General features: G+C 57.8%; 1 protein-coding gene across 1 annotated transcript in view; it reads left to right on the top strand.

The window, feature by feature from the left end:
• The window catches only part of LASP1 (LIM and SH3 protein 1), a 62,795-nt gene that overhangs the window by 28,149 nt on the left and 20,094 nt on the right, over positions 1–14,552 (top strand). The window contains exon 3 of the mRNA XM_075911465.1: positions 7,787–7,871. Within this exon, the coding sequence (XP_075767580.1) occupies positions 7,787–7,871 (85 nt within the window). The remainder of the gene's footprint in view (positions 1–7,786; positions 7,872–14,552) is intronic.

Below are 14,552 nucleotides of genomic sequence, written 5' to 3'. Positions count from 1 at the left end.
CCCGAGGCTCGGCTTGGAGTCCTGGTTCTCTTGCATTAGCATGCCCAGCGCATCGGATGCAGTTACCATAGTAACCTAATGATTAGCTCTCAGCACTAGCAGATTGCATCGAGCTCCTGGGCCGTGACTGAACCAGAAATGCAGCTCGGCGCCATGCCGGGGCGGCGGGAGAAGAGTTGAAAAATTGCATTTTTCCCTTCATCAACCCCATCTCTCTTGCTGCAGTGCAGCAGCCTCCTGAGTGAGCCCACATGCGGGACGGTCTCTCTTCTCTGGGGTCAGGGATGTCTGCCCTCCCTCCACATCTCCATGAGTCCTACAGGGAAGGGGATGCTTCCCACTCCGAAAGTGAAGCGTAGGCCCAGTCGAGCGCTTAGAAGCAGGGCTCCTGATCTCACACCCTTCACTAGGCAGGTGTGTCTGGTGCATACAAATATATCCATTGATCTGGAGACAGTGGGGTCCCGTTTGGTGTCATGCGGGGGGGAGAGAAGAGGGGATCTATTCAAGTTTTGGTATCCATTTCAACTGCAGTGCCAGACTGAGAGATGTGAAATCCCATTTAATCGGTTAACCAGTTAACCGTGACCCTTAACCAAAATAAGGCAGGGGGTGTTCAAGGCCGTCTGCACCCCTCTCCCCCGCCCACTCCAGCCTGCTGTGGACTGGGGCTGCCCCAGATGCCCACAGCGGGCTGGAAGCTGCTCCAGACCTCACTAGTTACCCAGAATCGGTCAGCATCACCTGTTCAGAGGGGTGCTAATTGCTTCACCATTCACACCCTGCTCGGACGTGCTCCTTCGGGGCAACCCAATGCCTTGCAGGTGGCTAGCGGTAAGTGGGGCCCGGTGGGCTTGAATCCTCTGGTTCTCACGCCCACCGACAGAGAACCCGGCTTGGCGGTGGCCTCCCAGAGAGGTCTAGGTTCTCAAACGGCCCTTTGTTACTGTTCCAAGGGAGTCGGCCTTGGGGAAAGTGTAGCTTGGCCTGGGAAGTTGTCTAGAATCTGCAGGGGGCTTCGGGTGGGGCCATGAGAGGAAAGGGCAGGAGAGCAAGGTTTGCTCCCCACCCACACCCCGTGCGTCCTCTCCTGCCACAATAAACAGAGGCCAGGGGTGTTCCCACTGGCAGGCAGCGTCTCAATGGCCCGCTTCTCCTTGAAATGCAGCCTTGTCGCTTCCAGTCAGAGACGCCAGATGAAACGAGGGCTCTGCTGCAGGCAGGGAAGCTTTCCAGGGACGAAACGAGGTGGGGGTGGGCAGGGGAGGAGGAAATGACTTAGTGTGGGGGCGGGGAGAGCCTCCCCATCCCTTCGGGGTATCGGAGATGCAGTGCCCTGCAATGCCAGGCAGCGCCGGAGTGGGCTTGCAGCCTGTTACGGAGGGGCCACCTCTCCTGCCTCTGCGCTGCGTGGGGGACGGTTGGTCCTGTCTCGGCTGTCCTCACTGGAGGAATCCGTGCCCTTCTCAACCAGCGCGTTGGAGCCGGGGCGCGATGGATGGCGGGGAACCATCGGGATACAGCCGTGCTCTCTGTAGCCTGGTTCCGTGTTCAATCTAAACCGCTTTAATAGGCGGCTCCAGGCTCGCTGCTTCTGCACCAGCTTCCCCTCATCTTCTCCCGACTTTCATGGTCCTTGGACGGGGTCTTGAGCTACCCCAGGGGCGGGTTGTAACCCGGCAGCGGTTTTCCAGGGTTAGTCCCCGGCGAGCTGCCGCCTATTTACCTGCGCCGCCGCAGGTCCGGCAGTTGCCGTTCCTGGACAATGGGTGTGGAGCGGGACACCGTTTTCCCACATCTCCCATTGGCCCGGAACAGCCATCTGTGGCCAACGGGAGCAAGGATTGCTGGTACCTATGGCCGTGCAGGTAAATAGACCCAGGAGCTAACCCTGCCAGACCGGTATTTGCTCATTGCTGCGCTCTACCCTTTCTTAAGCCACCTTAGAACTCTTCCCTCAGGGAAACCCTTCATCCACAAAGCGCAGGGAAGTTGTCTAGACGCTGTTAACAGCATCCAAAGATGGGCCGAGATCTGTGCCAGCAAAAGCGAGCTCTCCCCACAAGACTAATGACCAGTGTGCCCTGTAAGCTGAGTGCTTGGGCGGCCACCCAGGAAAGAGTCCAATGCCGCCCCGCTCATTAGCAGAACGCCCCCATAGCTGGCAGCATGTGTTCCTACTGGTGGTGCACAACTGCGCATGCCTTGGTGCACATAAAATTTGTTCCACATGGATGGAAAAAATTCGAGGCAGCCTTGCTCCCGACCAGTGGATTTTTGGAGAGGAAAAGGAAAGTACTTTGAACAAACCTTGTAATTCTGCCTTGGGCGAGCGTAGATGTTGGGGGGGGGGCGGCTAAAACGGCAGCTGTTTAGCCACATTGCGGGTCCTGCTGGCTAGAATTGATGGCCAGACTTTGAAACAGGTGGCCAGCTCTCTTTGAAGTGGCCAGTGTGGCGGGTAGGGCGGTGCCCAGCCGCTCCCCCTGGCTCTGGCAGGGAGCTGAGCCACCCGGGCCGGGTTAGTCACTGGACAGCCCTCTGCTCCTGTGTTCGGTGTGGGTACGGAGTTGCATCTGTAGGGTTCCGTAGCTTGCGCTGAGATGTGGGGCCCAGCGGGGTCATCTCAATCCGGGCTCATCAGATTAATCTGAATTGGAATTCTAAAAAAACCCCCCAACCAAACGTGGTTTAAGCCGTGAGTGGTCTGTCGCTGCTGCAAAACTGGCTCCCACCCGCTTCTAAATCTCTCCTTTCGCCAGACTTCTGGTGGGGGCCACGCAGGGATGAGCAGGTTTATCCTGTCTGGCTGTGTCTCCGCTCCACACCCCGGTGTGCGTGTGTGTGTGTGTGTGTCAGTCTCCCCAACTGCCTGCCAGTTTCCGGCTCCTGCAACTACACATGGCTGAAGGTGGGAGCAGATTCCCCCCCCCCCCCCCCCCCCCGGGACTAGACAGCTGTGTCCCCTGCCCTAGCCAGGACGCAGCCTGTTTGTAACATCCCTTGCTGCTAGGAATTTGTGCAGGCAAGGCAGGGGGTGGGGAACGGAAGGGCCTGCCCGCTGCCACCCTCCTCTGGTTGGGGGAGGGGGATCGTGCTCACGCTGCAGGATTGGGGGAGGGGAGACGGCGGCATGCTGTGGCTGCTCTCCTTCTAGAAAGGGGTTTGGGCTTTTTTTTTGCTAAGTACTGAGGCAGGGGCCTATTTTTAGCCTTGAATTTCCTGCACGGCTGCTTTGCTCACAGGTAGGGGTTGTTGCAGGAAGAGGAGCCGGGGCCTGCGGCCGGGTGCTTGCTGTCCTGCACCAGGCCGGAGCTGTGCAGAAGCAGCAGCTGGCAGCTAGGACGCCGCTGCCCGACTGTGTGGCTCACCCCTAAGACTGACTTGTTCCACTGAGTCACAGTTGGCCCATTTGGGGTAGAGGTGTGAACGGGGGTGGGGCTGGGGGGAGGTGTTGTGCATAGAGCCTTGCTCGTGCTCTGAGTCCCCTGCCTGTCACTTCAGCCCCCTCCCCTCCCCCCTGCGTATTTACAGATGACACCAGTCTCCGTGACAGGTGAAAACAGGCTTTCCTGCCCCCCCAAACCAGTGTTTTAAGTGTAGGTGGGATTCTGGGTATCCTCTTAAAGGGATACTTAGACTCTCCAGGGTCTTAATTCAGTTCTGTGGGGACCTAAATGTGGCCCAAATGTTTGCTTTCCTTGCGGAAGGGGTCACACACCCTAACCCCAGACCTGGCTGGCTATAGTGCAGGGCAGGGATGGGCAACCACAAATAGTGGAGAGGGGGCGCATGAGTGGTCCTCCTTCACCTCCGTGGGCCGCTGCAGCTCGGGGCCCCCTGGGGTTCCACCTGCAGGCCCCTGGTCTGCCGTCTCCCCCACACCTCTCCAGAACCCCACACTTACCTGCTCCTAACCCCTCCCTCCCAGAGCTGGAATGCTGCAAACAGCTGATTTGCTGCCTTCAGCTGGTGAGGGTGAGGGGGGCAGGAGGCAGGGATGGGGAAGTGCTGGGAGGGAGGGGGAGGCATAGGGACTGCAGGCCTCCAATGCCCTGGTGTGTGAGAGGCGCTTGGGGAGGGGGCAGCCAGGGGGTCTGTGGGCCAATGGTGGAGTCCCAGTGGGCCCCATGCAGCCCAGGGACAGTAGGTTGCCCACCACTGGTGTAGGGCATTTTGGCTAGAGGCTACGGAAACAGGCCTGCATTCAGTGCTATGCCAGACTTGCTTTCTTTCCCTTCCCTGGATTGGGAATGTCCTGATTTCAAGGAAAAGGCTTAAAATTCCAAAAGGAACCTTAGAGAAAGACCACCTACTCCTTCCTGCTTGGGTCTTCCTTCAGCGACGGCAGCCTGTTCTCCGAACAGAGCCGGAGTGGGCTGGTGAGACACAGTGCCCTCCTTTCCGGTGCTAACGCGCCGTGGAGGAGTGGAGTGTTTCACATAATAAACACAGGCAGCTGGCTGGCATCTCAATGCTGTGGCTTTTCAGGAGAGTTTAGCAATTTCTTCCATCCCAAGCTAGGAAGGTGAAAGTGACCCCCCGGGGGACAGCAGCAAAACAGGAGTTTGCAAAGAACTTGCTGGAGGTCTCTGCTTCATTCATGGGTTTCAGAGCATGTTACCTTGTGGGAGCGTAAGGTGGGGTTTCAACCCTCCACCTCCACTGGCCTCGCTGCAACAGGAAGTGGCTTTCCCCGGCTTCCTGCGCCTTGCTCTACCATCCAACCCAGGAGCCCTCCTACTCGACTGCATGGCGGCAGCTCTTTCAATCTGTTGCCTGGTCACTTGCCTTGGGCTTTGACGGCGGGTGAAGTTCCAGCTGGGGAAGCCCCGCCCCTTCCACCTAAGGCCCCGCCCCTGGTACCAAGCCCCACCCATGTCCAGCTTGATCCTTCCTGGCCACCTGGAGGGCTGGAGCTGCCGGGCTGAAGCCTGGGCCCTGGCTCCAGCCTCACGCCGGGGGTGTGTAGGCAATTTTGGGAAGGCTATGCCTTCCCTTGCCTATGTTACCGGCTGTCCATTAGGACCTGCTCGCTGGTGCCATCCCACAAAGCAGTTACACCAGGTCTAAGGCTTGAATTTCCCTTGCACGTCTTCCCGGGCAGTTTGGGGCATGAGTAGTTAAGACTGCAGGTGACCTCAAGCTGCCTTGAAATTGGAAGAAACAACTTTCCTGGCACTTCCTTCTCCTGGGCCTTGGTGTTCCCCAGGTTGGAGGCAAGGAAACGAGCGCGGCTACACGGGGCACGGGGTTCGAACCGGTGGGGTTTTAAAAATGGCGGCGCCCCGCTTATGCAAATGAAGCCCGGGAAATTCAAATCCCGGGCTTCATTTGCAAGTGCGGTATGCCTACATTACCCTCCTAGTTCGAACTAGGAGGGTAGTGTAGACATACCCAGAGAGAGCACCATGTAGAGCCCGGAGTCAGCTGGGACCACCTGATCCCAGGTTCCACGCAGCACTGCCACTTTGAAACGCCACGTGCAGCCTGGAGACACAACAGCTGGTCCCGGGCTGCAGGCGGCATTTCAAAGCGGCAGCGCCGTGTGGAGCCCGGGGTCTGGCCCCAGGCTCCAAGCAGCGCTGCTGCCTTGAAGTACCCCCTTTTCATACCCTCCCTTGCTGCCTCTATTTGATAGAGGCAGCAAGGGGGGGGGGAAGCGACTGGTCGACTAGTCCTTCACATCCCTACCTTGACTCCCTCGATAAAGAGGGCTGTGCAAACTCTCTCCTGCTCTAGACGGAGAGTCTCCATCTCACTTACCAACCTCCTCTTGTCTTCCAGCTGCAGGATCCAGCCTTTGCTACTTGTACTCAGGTGCCTCTAACTGTTGATTTGTGTTGCCTACAGCAATGGCTGCATGCGATGTTCTCATGCTTCTACATCAGGGGTGGGAAACCTCAGGCCCCGGGGCTGGATCTGGCCCCTGAATCTCGGGGCTTCTCATCAGCATTGGGGAGCACGTGCTGGCACTCCAGACCCCCCCACTCTTCCCCATGGGGTTGGAGCACACACAATCTACTAGCCTGGCCCCCCCAGGCTCTGGGTGCAAGGGGAATGGGAGTAGGGTCTTTCTCCTTCTCAGTTGGGGACTTCCTTAGTGAGGTGTATTTTTTTGCGCTTCTCACTTGTGTGCAGCCCCCGACTGATTTTTTTTTCTGTGGGTCAGTGGCTCCCGACCCCAAAAAGGTTCCCTGCTCCGATCCACGTGGCACTTGGGGACATAGCGATTGGCGTGCTGCCAAACGTGGGTGGCATTCTGTGGCTGTACAGAACCCCCTGGGTGTGTGAGTTCCTGGGACTCCTCTAAACCAGTGGTAATGCTAATGCTGCCCCAGAATAGCTGAGCAGCACAAGCCGCAGGGAGGATGCGGCCAAATGGCTTTATTGCTGTACCGATAAGCAGTGTTCCCCTAGGGGTCGTAAAGTTAGATTAACGAATCGAAAAGTTGATGGGATTTCCATCGTCGATTTGATTAGTCTCTAAGGGCGTCTCCGCCTTTGAACTGTACCAGGGCTCTTGCTACAGTTCAGAAGCAGAAGCCCTGCTGGTCCCATGCTCCCTGCCGTGCCTCAGCCTTTGAAATGTACAAGAGCTGGGCTCTAGATTTCCAAAGGGAACCCCCCCCCCCCCCCCCGCTTCCTTTTGAAAAGGGAGTCCCCTGCTGGCTGCCCAGCTTCTGCTTTTGAAATGTACAAGAGCTCCAGTGTACAAAAGCAGAATCACAGCAGAAGTGGCGCGAGGAGACTGCGTCAGTCCCTGCTTGCACTGATTTCCACTGTGCCTCTATCCCCCCCCTGCGGAGACAGTGCTGGGGGGAACCGGCTTTTAAGATGGCTCCCCCTTAGCACGGGCTCCTGCTTCCCCCTCCCTCCGCTGCCTCTCTCTGATAGAGGCAGCAGGGTGGAGGCAGAGGGGGAAAGTGACTAGTCACATCACGTGTCAACTAGTCTCTTACATCCCTAGTTCCCTCTAAGCTGGGCGCTCGTGCAGCCGCTCAGATATTCCAGTGCTGCCTATCTGATGAGCAGAGCGCCCACAGCTAGGTTTTGTTTCTCCTGAGGGTGCACATTCACACCTGCCTCAGCTCATACTCCACACAGGGATGGGGAAGATTAGCGGGAGCAGTGCTGGTTAGCTATACTGGAAGGAGACCCCTTTGTACCAGTAGGACTGCGTCGGCACCAGCTGACTAATGTTTCTACCTGCTGGAATTAAAAAAACAAAACAAAACTTTTTTGTTGCACTCCCTTCGTTGAAACAGCGAAGCCGGCACAACAGTCTGCGTAGACCGGTCCTTGCAGCCGCTGCCGCGAAGGCCATGGCACTCAGGAATGCTGTTTCTTGTACAATTGCAGGGTGTCAGGACGGCGTGCTGGGCTGGTCCCAGAAATCTGCGCCTTTCTTCTTCCTCTCCGAAGGGGAGGGGTACTAAAGGGTTTCCTCTGAATAGTTAAACGCTCTTTGCTTGTAAGCGAGCTCCGTTAGCAGCCTTTGCTGGGAGGCCCTCTGGCCACTCCGCTGCTCCTGCTGCCTTTCGCAGTACTCTGCAGCCGGACTCGCAGCCGGGGAACTGTCCTGGAACTAAAGGCCTTTGGGCTCTAGGAGCCTGTGCAATCCTTGGTGAGCTCCAGGCTGAAACAAAGACCTGAACTGGAGGGGTGGCGTTAGGAGTGGGGCTGACGTGTCCCTGGGGCAGGTCCATCCAGGCGGCCCCGTGCGTGGGCTCTGTTCCGCGTGTCCAGGCGTTGGGTTGGTAACGGCTCTTGCTTCTCCTCCCAGACACTACCCGAAGCAGTCCTTCACCATGGTGGCCGACACTCCGGAGAACCTGCGTCTAAAGCAGCAGAGCGAGCTGCAGAGCCAGGTAAGACGCTGCCCGAGGCTTCCCCGCCCCTTGGCCAGGCTCGCCAATTGCTCTGGGCTCTGCCCCTCCGTCTCTAGCTTATTCCGAAGGAGGCGAGCCAAGCTCGGGGGTGGGTCTCAAAATACTGCATGGGTCTGAAAGCCTGGCCAGTCCTCTGACCAGCCTGGCCCCACTACCTCGGCTCTGGTGAGCCGAGCTGCCTTGGTGTTCTCCCGTCTGGTTTTTCTGCTCTCCGGTCCCAAACCAGCATCCCCCGCTCTTGGTTAGACCAGAAGCCTGATGTACAGCTGTTGCCCCTGGACATGTCACTGCAGAGGCAGAAACAAACAGAGGGGAGCAAAGAGATGGGTCCGGTGAAAGTCTCCAGGAGGGCGAGGGGGGGGGGGGCGGCGACAAATCACTGCGCTTGTGTGGCCACGTCTGGACAGCCCCCTCCCAGAGATGGAACCGGGTCTGCAAAGCTCCCGGCTGCTAGGCAGAGCTCTGAGCTGGCTCTGGCGGCACAGTGGGGATGGGTTTTGGCTGTCGAGCCATGAAGCGCTTGAGGCGGACCAAGAAGGTCTCTTCCTTCCCCGGAGCCGCACTTCGCTCTCGATCTGCCAGAGTTCCCTTGAAACGGGGCGTCGCTTCTTTGGCAAGCGCCGGGCGTGTGAATTCTCAGGATCCCTCGGCTGGGCTGAGGTTTGAGGGGAGGGAGCGGGGCCGTGGGGAGGGAGTTGAAGCCGGACGTGAGCTCAAGGCCTGGATCTCATGGCTGCTCAGAGAACTCTCTGGTTGTCCTTGATTGGGAGGGAGGAACGCAGAGGAGTGACCCGAATACTCTGCCAGGGCTGGAAAAGGCGTCCAGGAACAATTTTTGCTTGTCACTGGTTGCATGAGAACACAGGATGTGGCAATTGTGCTGAGAATCTAGTTTTATTTCTCCCCCCTCCCCCCCAGTGAAAAGGGCCTGCTTTTATGGGACTCACCAAAGCAAGCTGTCCTGGCTTTTGCAAGGCACCCCTGGGCTTGGAAAGCCCCAGGCAGGCGGTGCCCTCCCTCACCCCATGGGACTAGCCAGGGTGCTGATCCCAGGGTGAGCAGGCCTCATTCCGGACCAGTGTGTCCCCCTCTCCACTGTGCTGGGAAGAGCATGGGGACCGTCCTTTCCTCTCCCCCATGAACGGAGACGTGCCGGGGCGAAAGGGCAGATGCTGGCTGCTGGGCTCTCTCCTGGGAGGGGCCCTGCAGCTCTTGTTTTGAAACAGCTGCTTTTGTAAGGTCCCTTCCTTGCCGCATGTTTCTCAACAGCCCCGCCTTGCACCAAGGCAGCTGCCTGAGCCGACAGGGCTGCCCTGGAACCATCGGGGAGGCAGGTGCTGCCTCTGCAGGGTCCCAGGCCAGATAGCTCGGCACTGAGAGCCCAAGAGCCGGGCTACATTAGAGACCCGCCCGGGGCTGTATTTCAGCAGATCCCCATGGGGCACAAAGGCTGTTCAGGACCCTTGTGCAGCTGGTGTCTCCGCAGCTCCCCACTTAGAGCAGGGATGGGCAATTTTTAATTGGGGGGGGGAGGACTCCAAGAATTGGTCAAGGGCCAGGGTCTTTCATGATTGTGATGGAGGAGGGGCAGGGTGTGGGGGTGCTCAGGGTAAAAGATTGGGGTTCAGGAGGGAAGTGGGGGGATCTGGAAGGGAATGTGAGCAGGGGCAGTCGATTGGGATTTGTCCATAACATTTTAAAAACCGATCTCATCTAGGATGTTTGTTAGTAACCGGCGGGCACCGCGGTGGCACGGTATCCGGGCGGTGATGGGCCATTCTTGATGCCAATGCTCTGAATACCGGGGGCAACTTTTTGGACCCAGCCACTGGAGGGGCTGGCTACGTACCTCTAGGTTTAAAACGCCCCCCCTCCCCCGGGTTCATAAATCCAAATCTTTCCATTTCAAATGGGCTGAGACCAATGGTCCCGCTAATTTTTTTTCCGTCCATGGGCGGAATAAATTTTACGTGCACTGACACACGTGCGGATGTGCACCACCAGTAGACACACATGCTGGTGCCTGTGGGCACTCTGCTCATCAGCTGGGCAGGTCCTGAATCTCTCCTGGGTGGCTGCCCCAGCGCGCAGCTTACAGGGAACGCTGCCTGAGACTCTACCGGGAAATCTCCATGCCGGTTTATGGGGGAGGTGGGAGGCCTTAATGAGGAACTTTTTCCTTGTGTACATAGGAAGGATCCTACAACTCTCCTCCCAGGAATCTCCTAGTCTGCTGGCTAGCGGCTGCCCTCCGACCCAGAGGGGGCTGTTTTGCCAGGCTGTGGACGTAGCTAAACATCTTAAGGACCCCTGGAGTGAATTGTGCCGTGGCAATGTCAGAGGCTGGTTTTTTTCCTTTATCTTCCCCACCCCCTTGCCACATAGCAAAGCTGTGCTCCTGGCAGCGTGTGGCAGGCACGCTGGGTGCCAGATTCTCTGGCATGTTGCTTCTCCCGCTGAAGGGCTGGGGCCCGGGATATTTGTTTTCACTTCTCTAGGAGGCTAGAACAGGAAGCTAGCTCGTGCCACTTCCTCCAAACTGTATGCTCTGAGGAGTCTGTTTGGGCCCAGATAGCTAGGCCCAGGAGAGAGTAAAGGGTCAATGCCCCACGCAGTCGTAGCTGCAGAGGGCGTCCCTACTAGAGCAGCATCCCCCTCTCCCATGGTACTGGGAGGCTCAGAAACCACTCCCTGCCCCAGGGACGTGTGCCGGGCACTGTTCCCTGTTGGCTGAGTGATTGGGCGGCCACCCAGGACTGATTAGCAGAGCCCCCACAGCCAGCAGTGTGTGTTTCTGTGGGTGGTGCACAAGCCTCAGTGCGTATAACACAACTTATTCCACACATAGTTGGGAAAATGTAGAGGGAACACTGGTGCAGGGCCCATTGTGAGAAGGCTTGCTGCTCAGCTGAGTTAGAATAGGCCCGTTGGTGCAGCAGTTTCCATGTTAATCCTCTGGCAAATAGCAATCTCTCTAAGGCTCTGCTTCTCCTACCCAGAAGTGCCACCTCCAGGGTAGGAGGAGGCAGCCGTGGGCAGCACTGAGCAATGCTTCTTGACAGGAAACAGAGTCCGGTGGAAATGGCCCAGGCCGAGCTGAGCAAGGAAGGATGGTCCAGTGGCTGGGGTATCCCTTTAGCACTTGGAGCCCTGGGTTTGGTTCCCTGTGATGCCAGAGTCTGTGCAACCTCCGGCATCTGTTCTGTGCCTCAGTTGCCCCTCTGCTCAGGGCTGCCGGGGAGGGAGGCCTCAGACATATCTTGGATGAAGAGGGTGGCTCCCTCGCAGCTACCCAGGAGAGATTCAGTTGCCGCTCGGCTGATTAGTAGAGCACCCACAGCCGCCAGGAGCGGTTTCTTCTGATGGTGCACCTGACAAAATGTATTCCGCACGTGGATGGAAAACACTGGAGGGAACATTGCTCCCTCGGTTGTGTGGGATCATGAAGCAATTTTTAGAACGCGTGTCCACGATGAAGTGCCCGCTTGGGGGGGTGCCCAGTGTAAGATGTCTGGCCAGGGGTGTATCTTGGCTAATCACAAAATCACTGGTCACTTCTGAAATCCTCTTGCATAAGCCTGCGCCTCCGAGCAAGGAAAACCCTGCCCCCTTCCTCTGACTCAGAGTCGAAAGGTGCCCATCTGCTGAATCCCTTCCCGCTGGCTTTTCAGAGGCCTCCCCCCACTTAAGATCCTGCCCCACAGTGAGTGGTGCTAGTATCTACCCCATACGTTTGCCCAAACTGTCCCCTGTCCTGCCTTGGGCAGGGCACCGCTCTCCCTGGAATAGGAAGTTCCTCCAGCTTGGAGAAAGGTGGCAGGCCGGATGCGCCGAACGCCCTCTCTCCAGCCTTGTTTACATGCTGCCTATGGCTGCAGGCTCAGGGAGCTGCCTGTGGAACAATGGGATTGGCTCCTGGCTGTCTCTCACGCCCTGCTCAGGTGGGCAGAGAATCGATTTCTGCTGCCACCGCCCCCTGTGGAACGGCAGGGATGTCACCGTGCAGTCGACTTGACATCTGGCCTTCTCAGTTAATCCTATTAACTTCACGCAGTCACCCCCCCCCCCCGCCCCTTGCTGCCTCTGTATCAGAGGCAGCAGGGGGGGCGATGTGGGAGCGGGCACACGCGGGGAGTCAACTTTTAAGCTGGCTCTCTGTCCATGCCAGCTTCCGCGGAGCCACATCCCCCAGGGACAGCGGGGGTGGGCAGGCAGGAGCCAGTGCTCGCAGGGAGCTGGTTTGAAGCTGGCTCCTCCCCCCCCCGTTTACACGTTGACACAACTACCTGGCTGTTAATATCCTTAGTGAATGGCCTTGCTAGTGACCACTCACGGACAGACGCTGTTGGTCTGATGGAGCCAGACTGGGCTTGGCGTTGTGCTGCGGGGACGCTGTGCCCAGAGGAGATGCTGAAGAGGAATCCGTCACTTCCCCCTGTCTCTGTTGGAGAGAAGGGATCAGGAGCATGTTCAGGTGGGAAATGGGCAGGGCAGAAGCATATGACGGGCTCCTCCAGCCGAGCAGATCTGTGTTCACACGAGAATCACGGACAGCCTTCCGAGAGGGATTTTTTTAACCCATTCTGCCTGGAGCATCTCGGCCAGGCCCAAGCGACGTACAGGCTCTGACTTCTGAGCCTGAGGGAGGAGAGGCTGCTGCTGGATGCTGGCAGAACTAACCACAAGGGAACTTGATGGCAGCTGGAAGAGGAAGAGAGGGGAGGGGAGCAAAGAAAACTCCCAGAGTGAAATGCCCCTGCCCTGCAGGGAGGATAAATCTCAAACATGCGTAAGATAAGATCCTAATTCCTCGCATCTTCCGTCTGCCTGTGTTCTGCTTACAAAGGGAGTCTCCTCTTTTCCAAGCACCAAATCAGAGCTCTCTAGTTAGTGCAGCTCCCTTTATCTACACTGACAATGGCCTCCAAGTCTGAGAGCTGCCAGATCTGCCCAGCGCTGAGCAAACCTTGCACCGCCTAGAACCTGGTGCCTGGCGTCCGGTGGGGCAAAATCTGGGAGGCCGACACTGGGCAAAACCTGGCTCCAGCTGGCGTAAGGGCGCTCGTAGGGCGGTGGTGACGCGAGGAGGTTTGCTAGGGCAAAAACATCACTTTTAAAAAAGGTCCCAGCCCAAGCTGGCCACTCGGCACCTGCAGCTTTTTTCAGCTCCCTCTCCCGGCTCCTAGAGGGCGTGGCGGAGCGCCGCTGGCAGAGACTGGGAAGCCCCGTCTCTCTGCTGTGGGTTTTCAAACTGGAGGTGTGTAGCGGGGAAGTGCTAATTGCCAGGTTCTAATTCTGGCTCTAACTTCCTGTACCCGGGTGTTGTTTTGGGGGGGGTGGGGGTGGCCTCCGGCCCATCGGTTCTCATGCTGCAGTAGTGCATGGTAGTGCCAACAGGAGTGACTTCCCATGTCTGGAGGTGGATGGCCAGTTTCTAGTCCCCCAAACCAGCACTCTGAGTAGAAACCCCGGCTAGTCCCAGTGGGAACTTTCCTGTGGCCAGGGGAGCTGCGACCGAGCTGTGCACCCTGCTGTTACCAGTTACTACAATCTCCCTCCCGGCTCTGGGTTTCTATTTATGTTGGCCTAGAAGGCGCCTCTTGGGCGGGTCGCTCTCGGAAGCCCATGATTATCGCTCCTGCAGCTAAACGAGGCCCGCAGAGTGACAACTTTCACGCCTCTGCGCCCGGCCTGCTGCCCACCCGGGCCAGAAAAATCACAGGGTGTCCAGCCCGCAGCTTCCCTCCCACACACTCAAAATTGGTACCTTGGGGGAAATAGTTGGATGCCGCCTTTCCTGTTTGGATGCTGCCGTTCCTGTCCCGGAGTGGCATTGACCTTGCTCCATGTGCCCCTTTCTGAGACGAGCTTCGGTCTCGTTGAGAGTCCGTTCAGCTCAGAGACGTTCAGACACCAGCTCGTTGCTGGACGTGAGGGCTCACTGCTGGGGTGGGGTAAAGCAAAGGGGCCTTTCCTCTGTGTCCGCCTTTAGGCAGTTGGTGGGGTACATGGGTACCGTGTTATGGCCGGGGATGTGATTAGGGTTAAACGGTGAACAGCTGAGCCTGGGCCTATCGGTGAACCTTCACGGTTACACACACAAGCCGGCTTCTTGTTCCCACGAGCTCCCCCATCCCCACCCGTGTGTAACCGCTGAAATTGTCAGTCCTTGCTAACTTACAAAAAAATAAAAATCCCTCCTTATGGCAGTTTGCAGATCTGCCGCCTGCTTCAAGAACGTGGGAGTCTTCTCTCCTGAATGAACTGGTTTCCCTGTGAACGGTGCGTGGGGTGGGGGAGATTCGAACTGGATGGGATGCTACATCCCGCTTGCCACTCGCCTCCAGCTGCTGGAGGGCAGCAGGGAGACCCGGCCAGCTGCACAGAGAGCCAGGGCCTGACTCGCAAATGGTCAGGAGACTTGGTGGAGGGGAGATCAAGATCCAACAGGGAGGCAGCCTCTCTCCCAGGGCGGAGCATTGTCTCGGCCGGTGGGTCTCCAGCTTTTCCACGGCCCAGGGGAAAGTGGCTGCGGGTCTTGCCGGCCCGCCTGCCAGTCTCTCCGAAGGGTAGTTGCGCCGTTCGCTAACAGGGCTCGAGAAAAGAAACCGTGCGAGTAAAAGGGCACAGGTCGTGTTTTCACATCAGTAGGGCTCTCTC

This window comes from Pelodiscus sinensis, chromosome 29 (assembly GCF_049634645.1).
Source record: "Pelodiscus sinensis isolate JC-2024 chromosome 29, ASM4963464v1, whole genome shotgun sequence".
Taxonomy (NCBI): domain Eukaryota; kingdom Metazoa; phylum Chordata; order Testudines; family Trionychidae; genus Pelodiscus; species Pelodiscus sinensis.
This window is presented reverse-complemented; position numbering and strand designations above follow the sequence as displayed.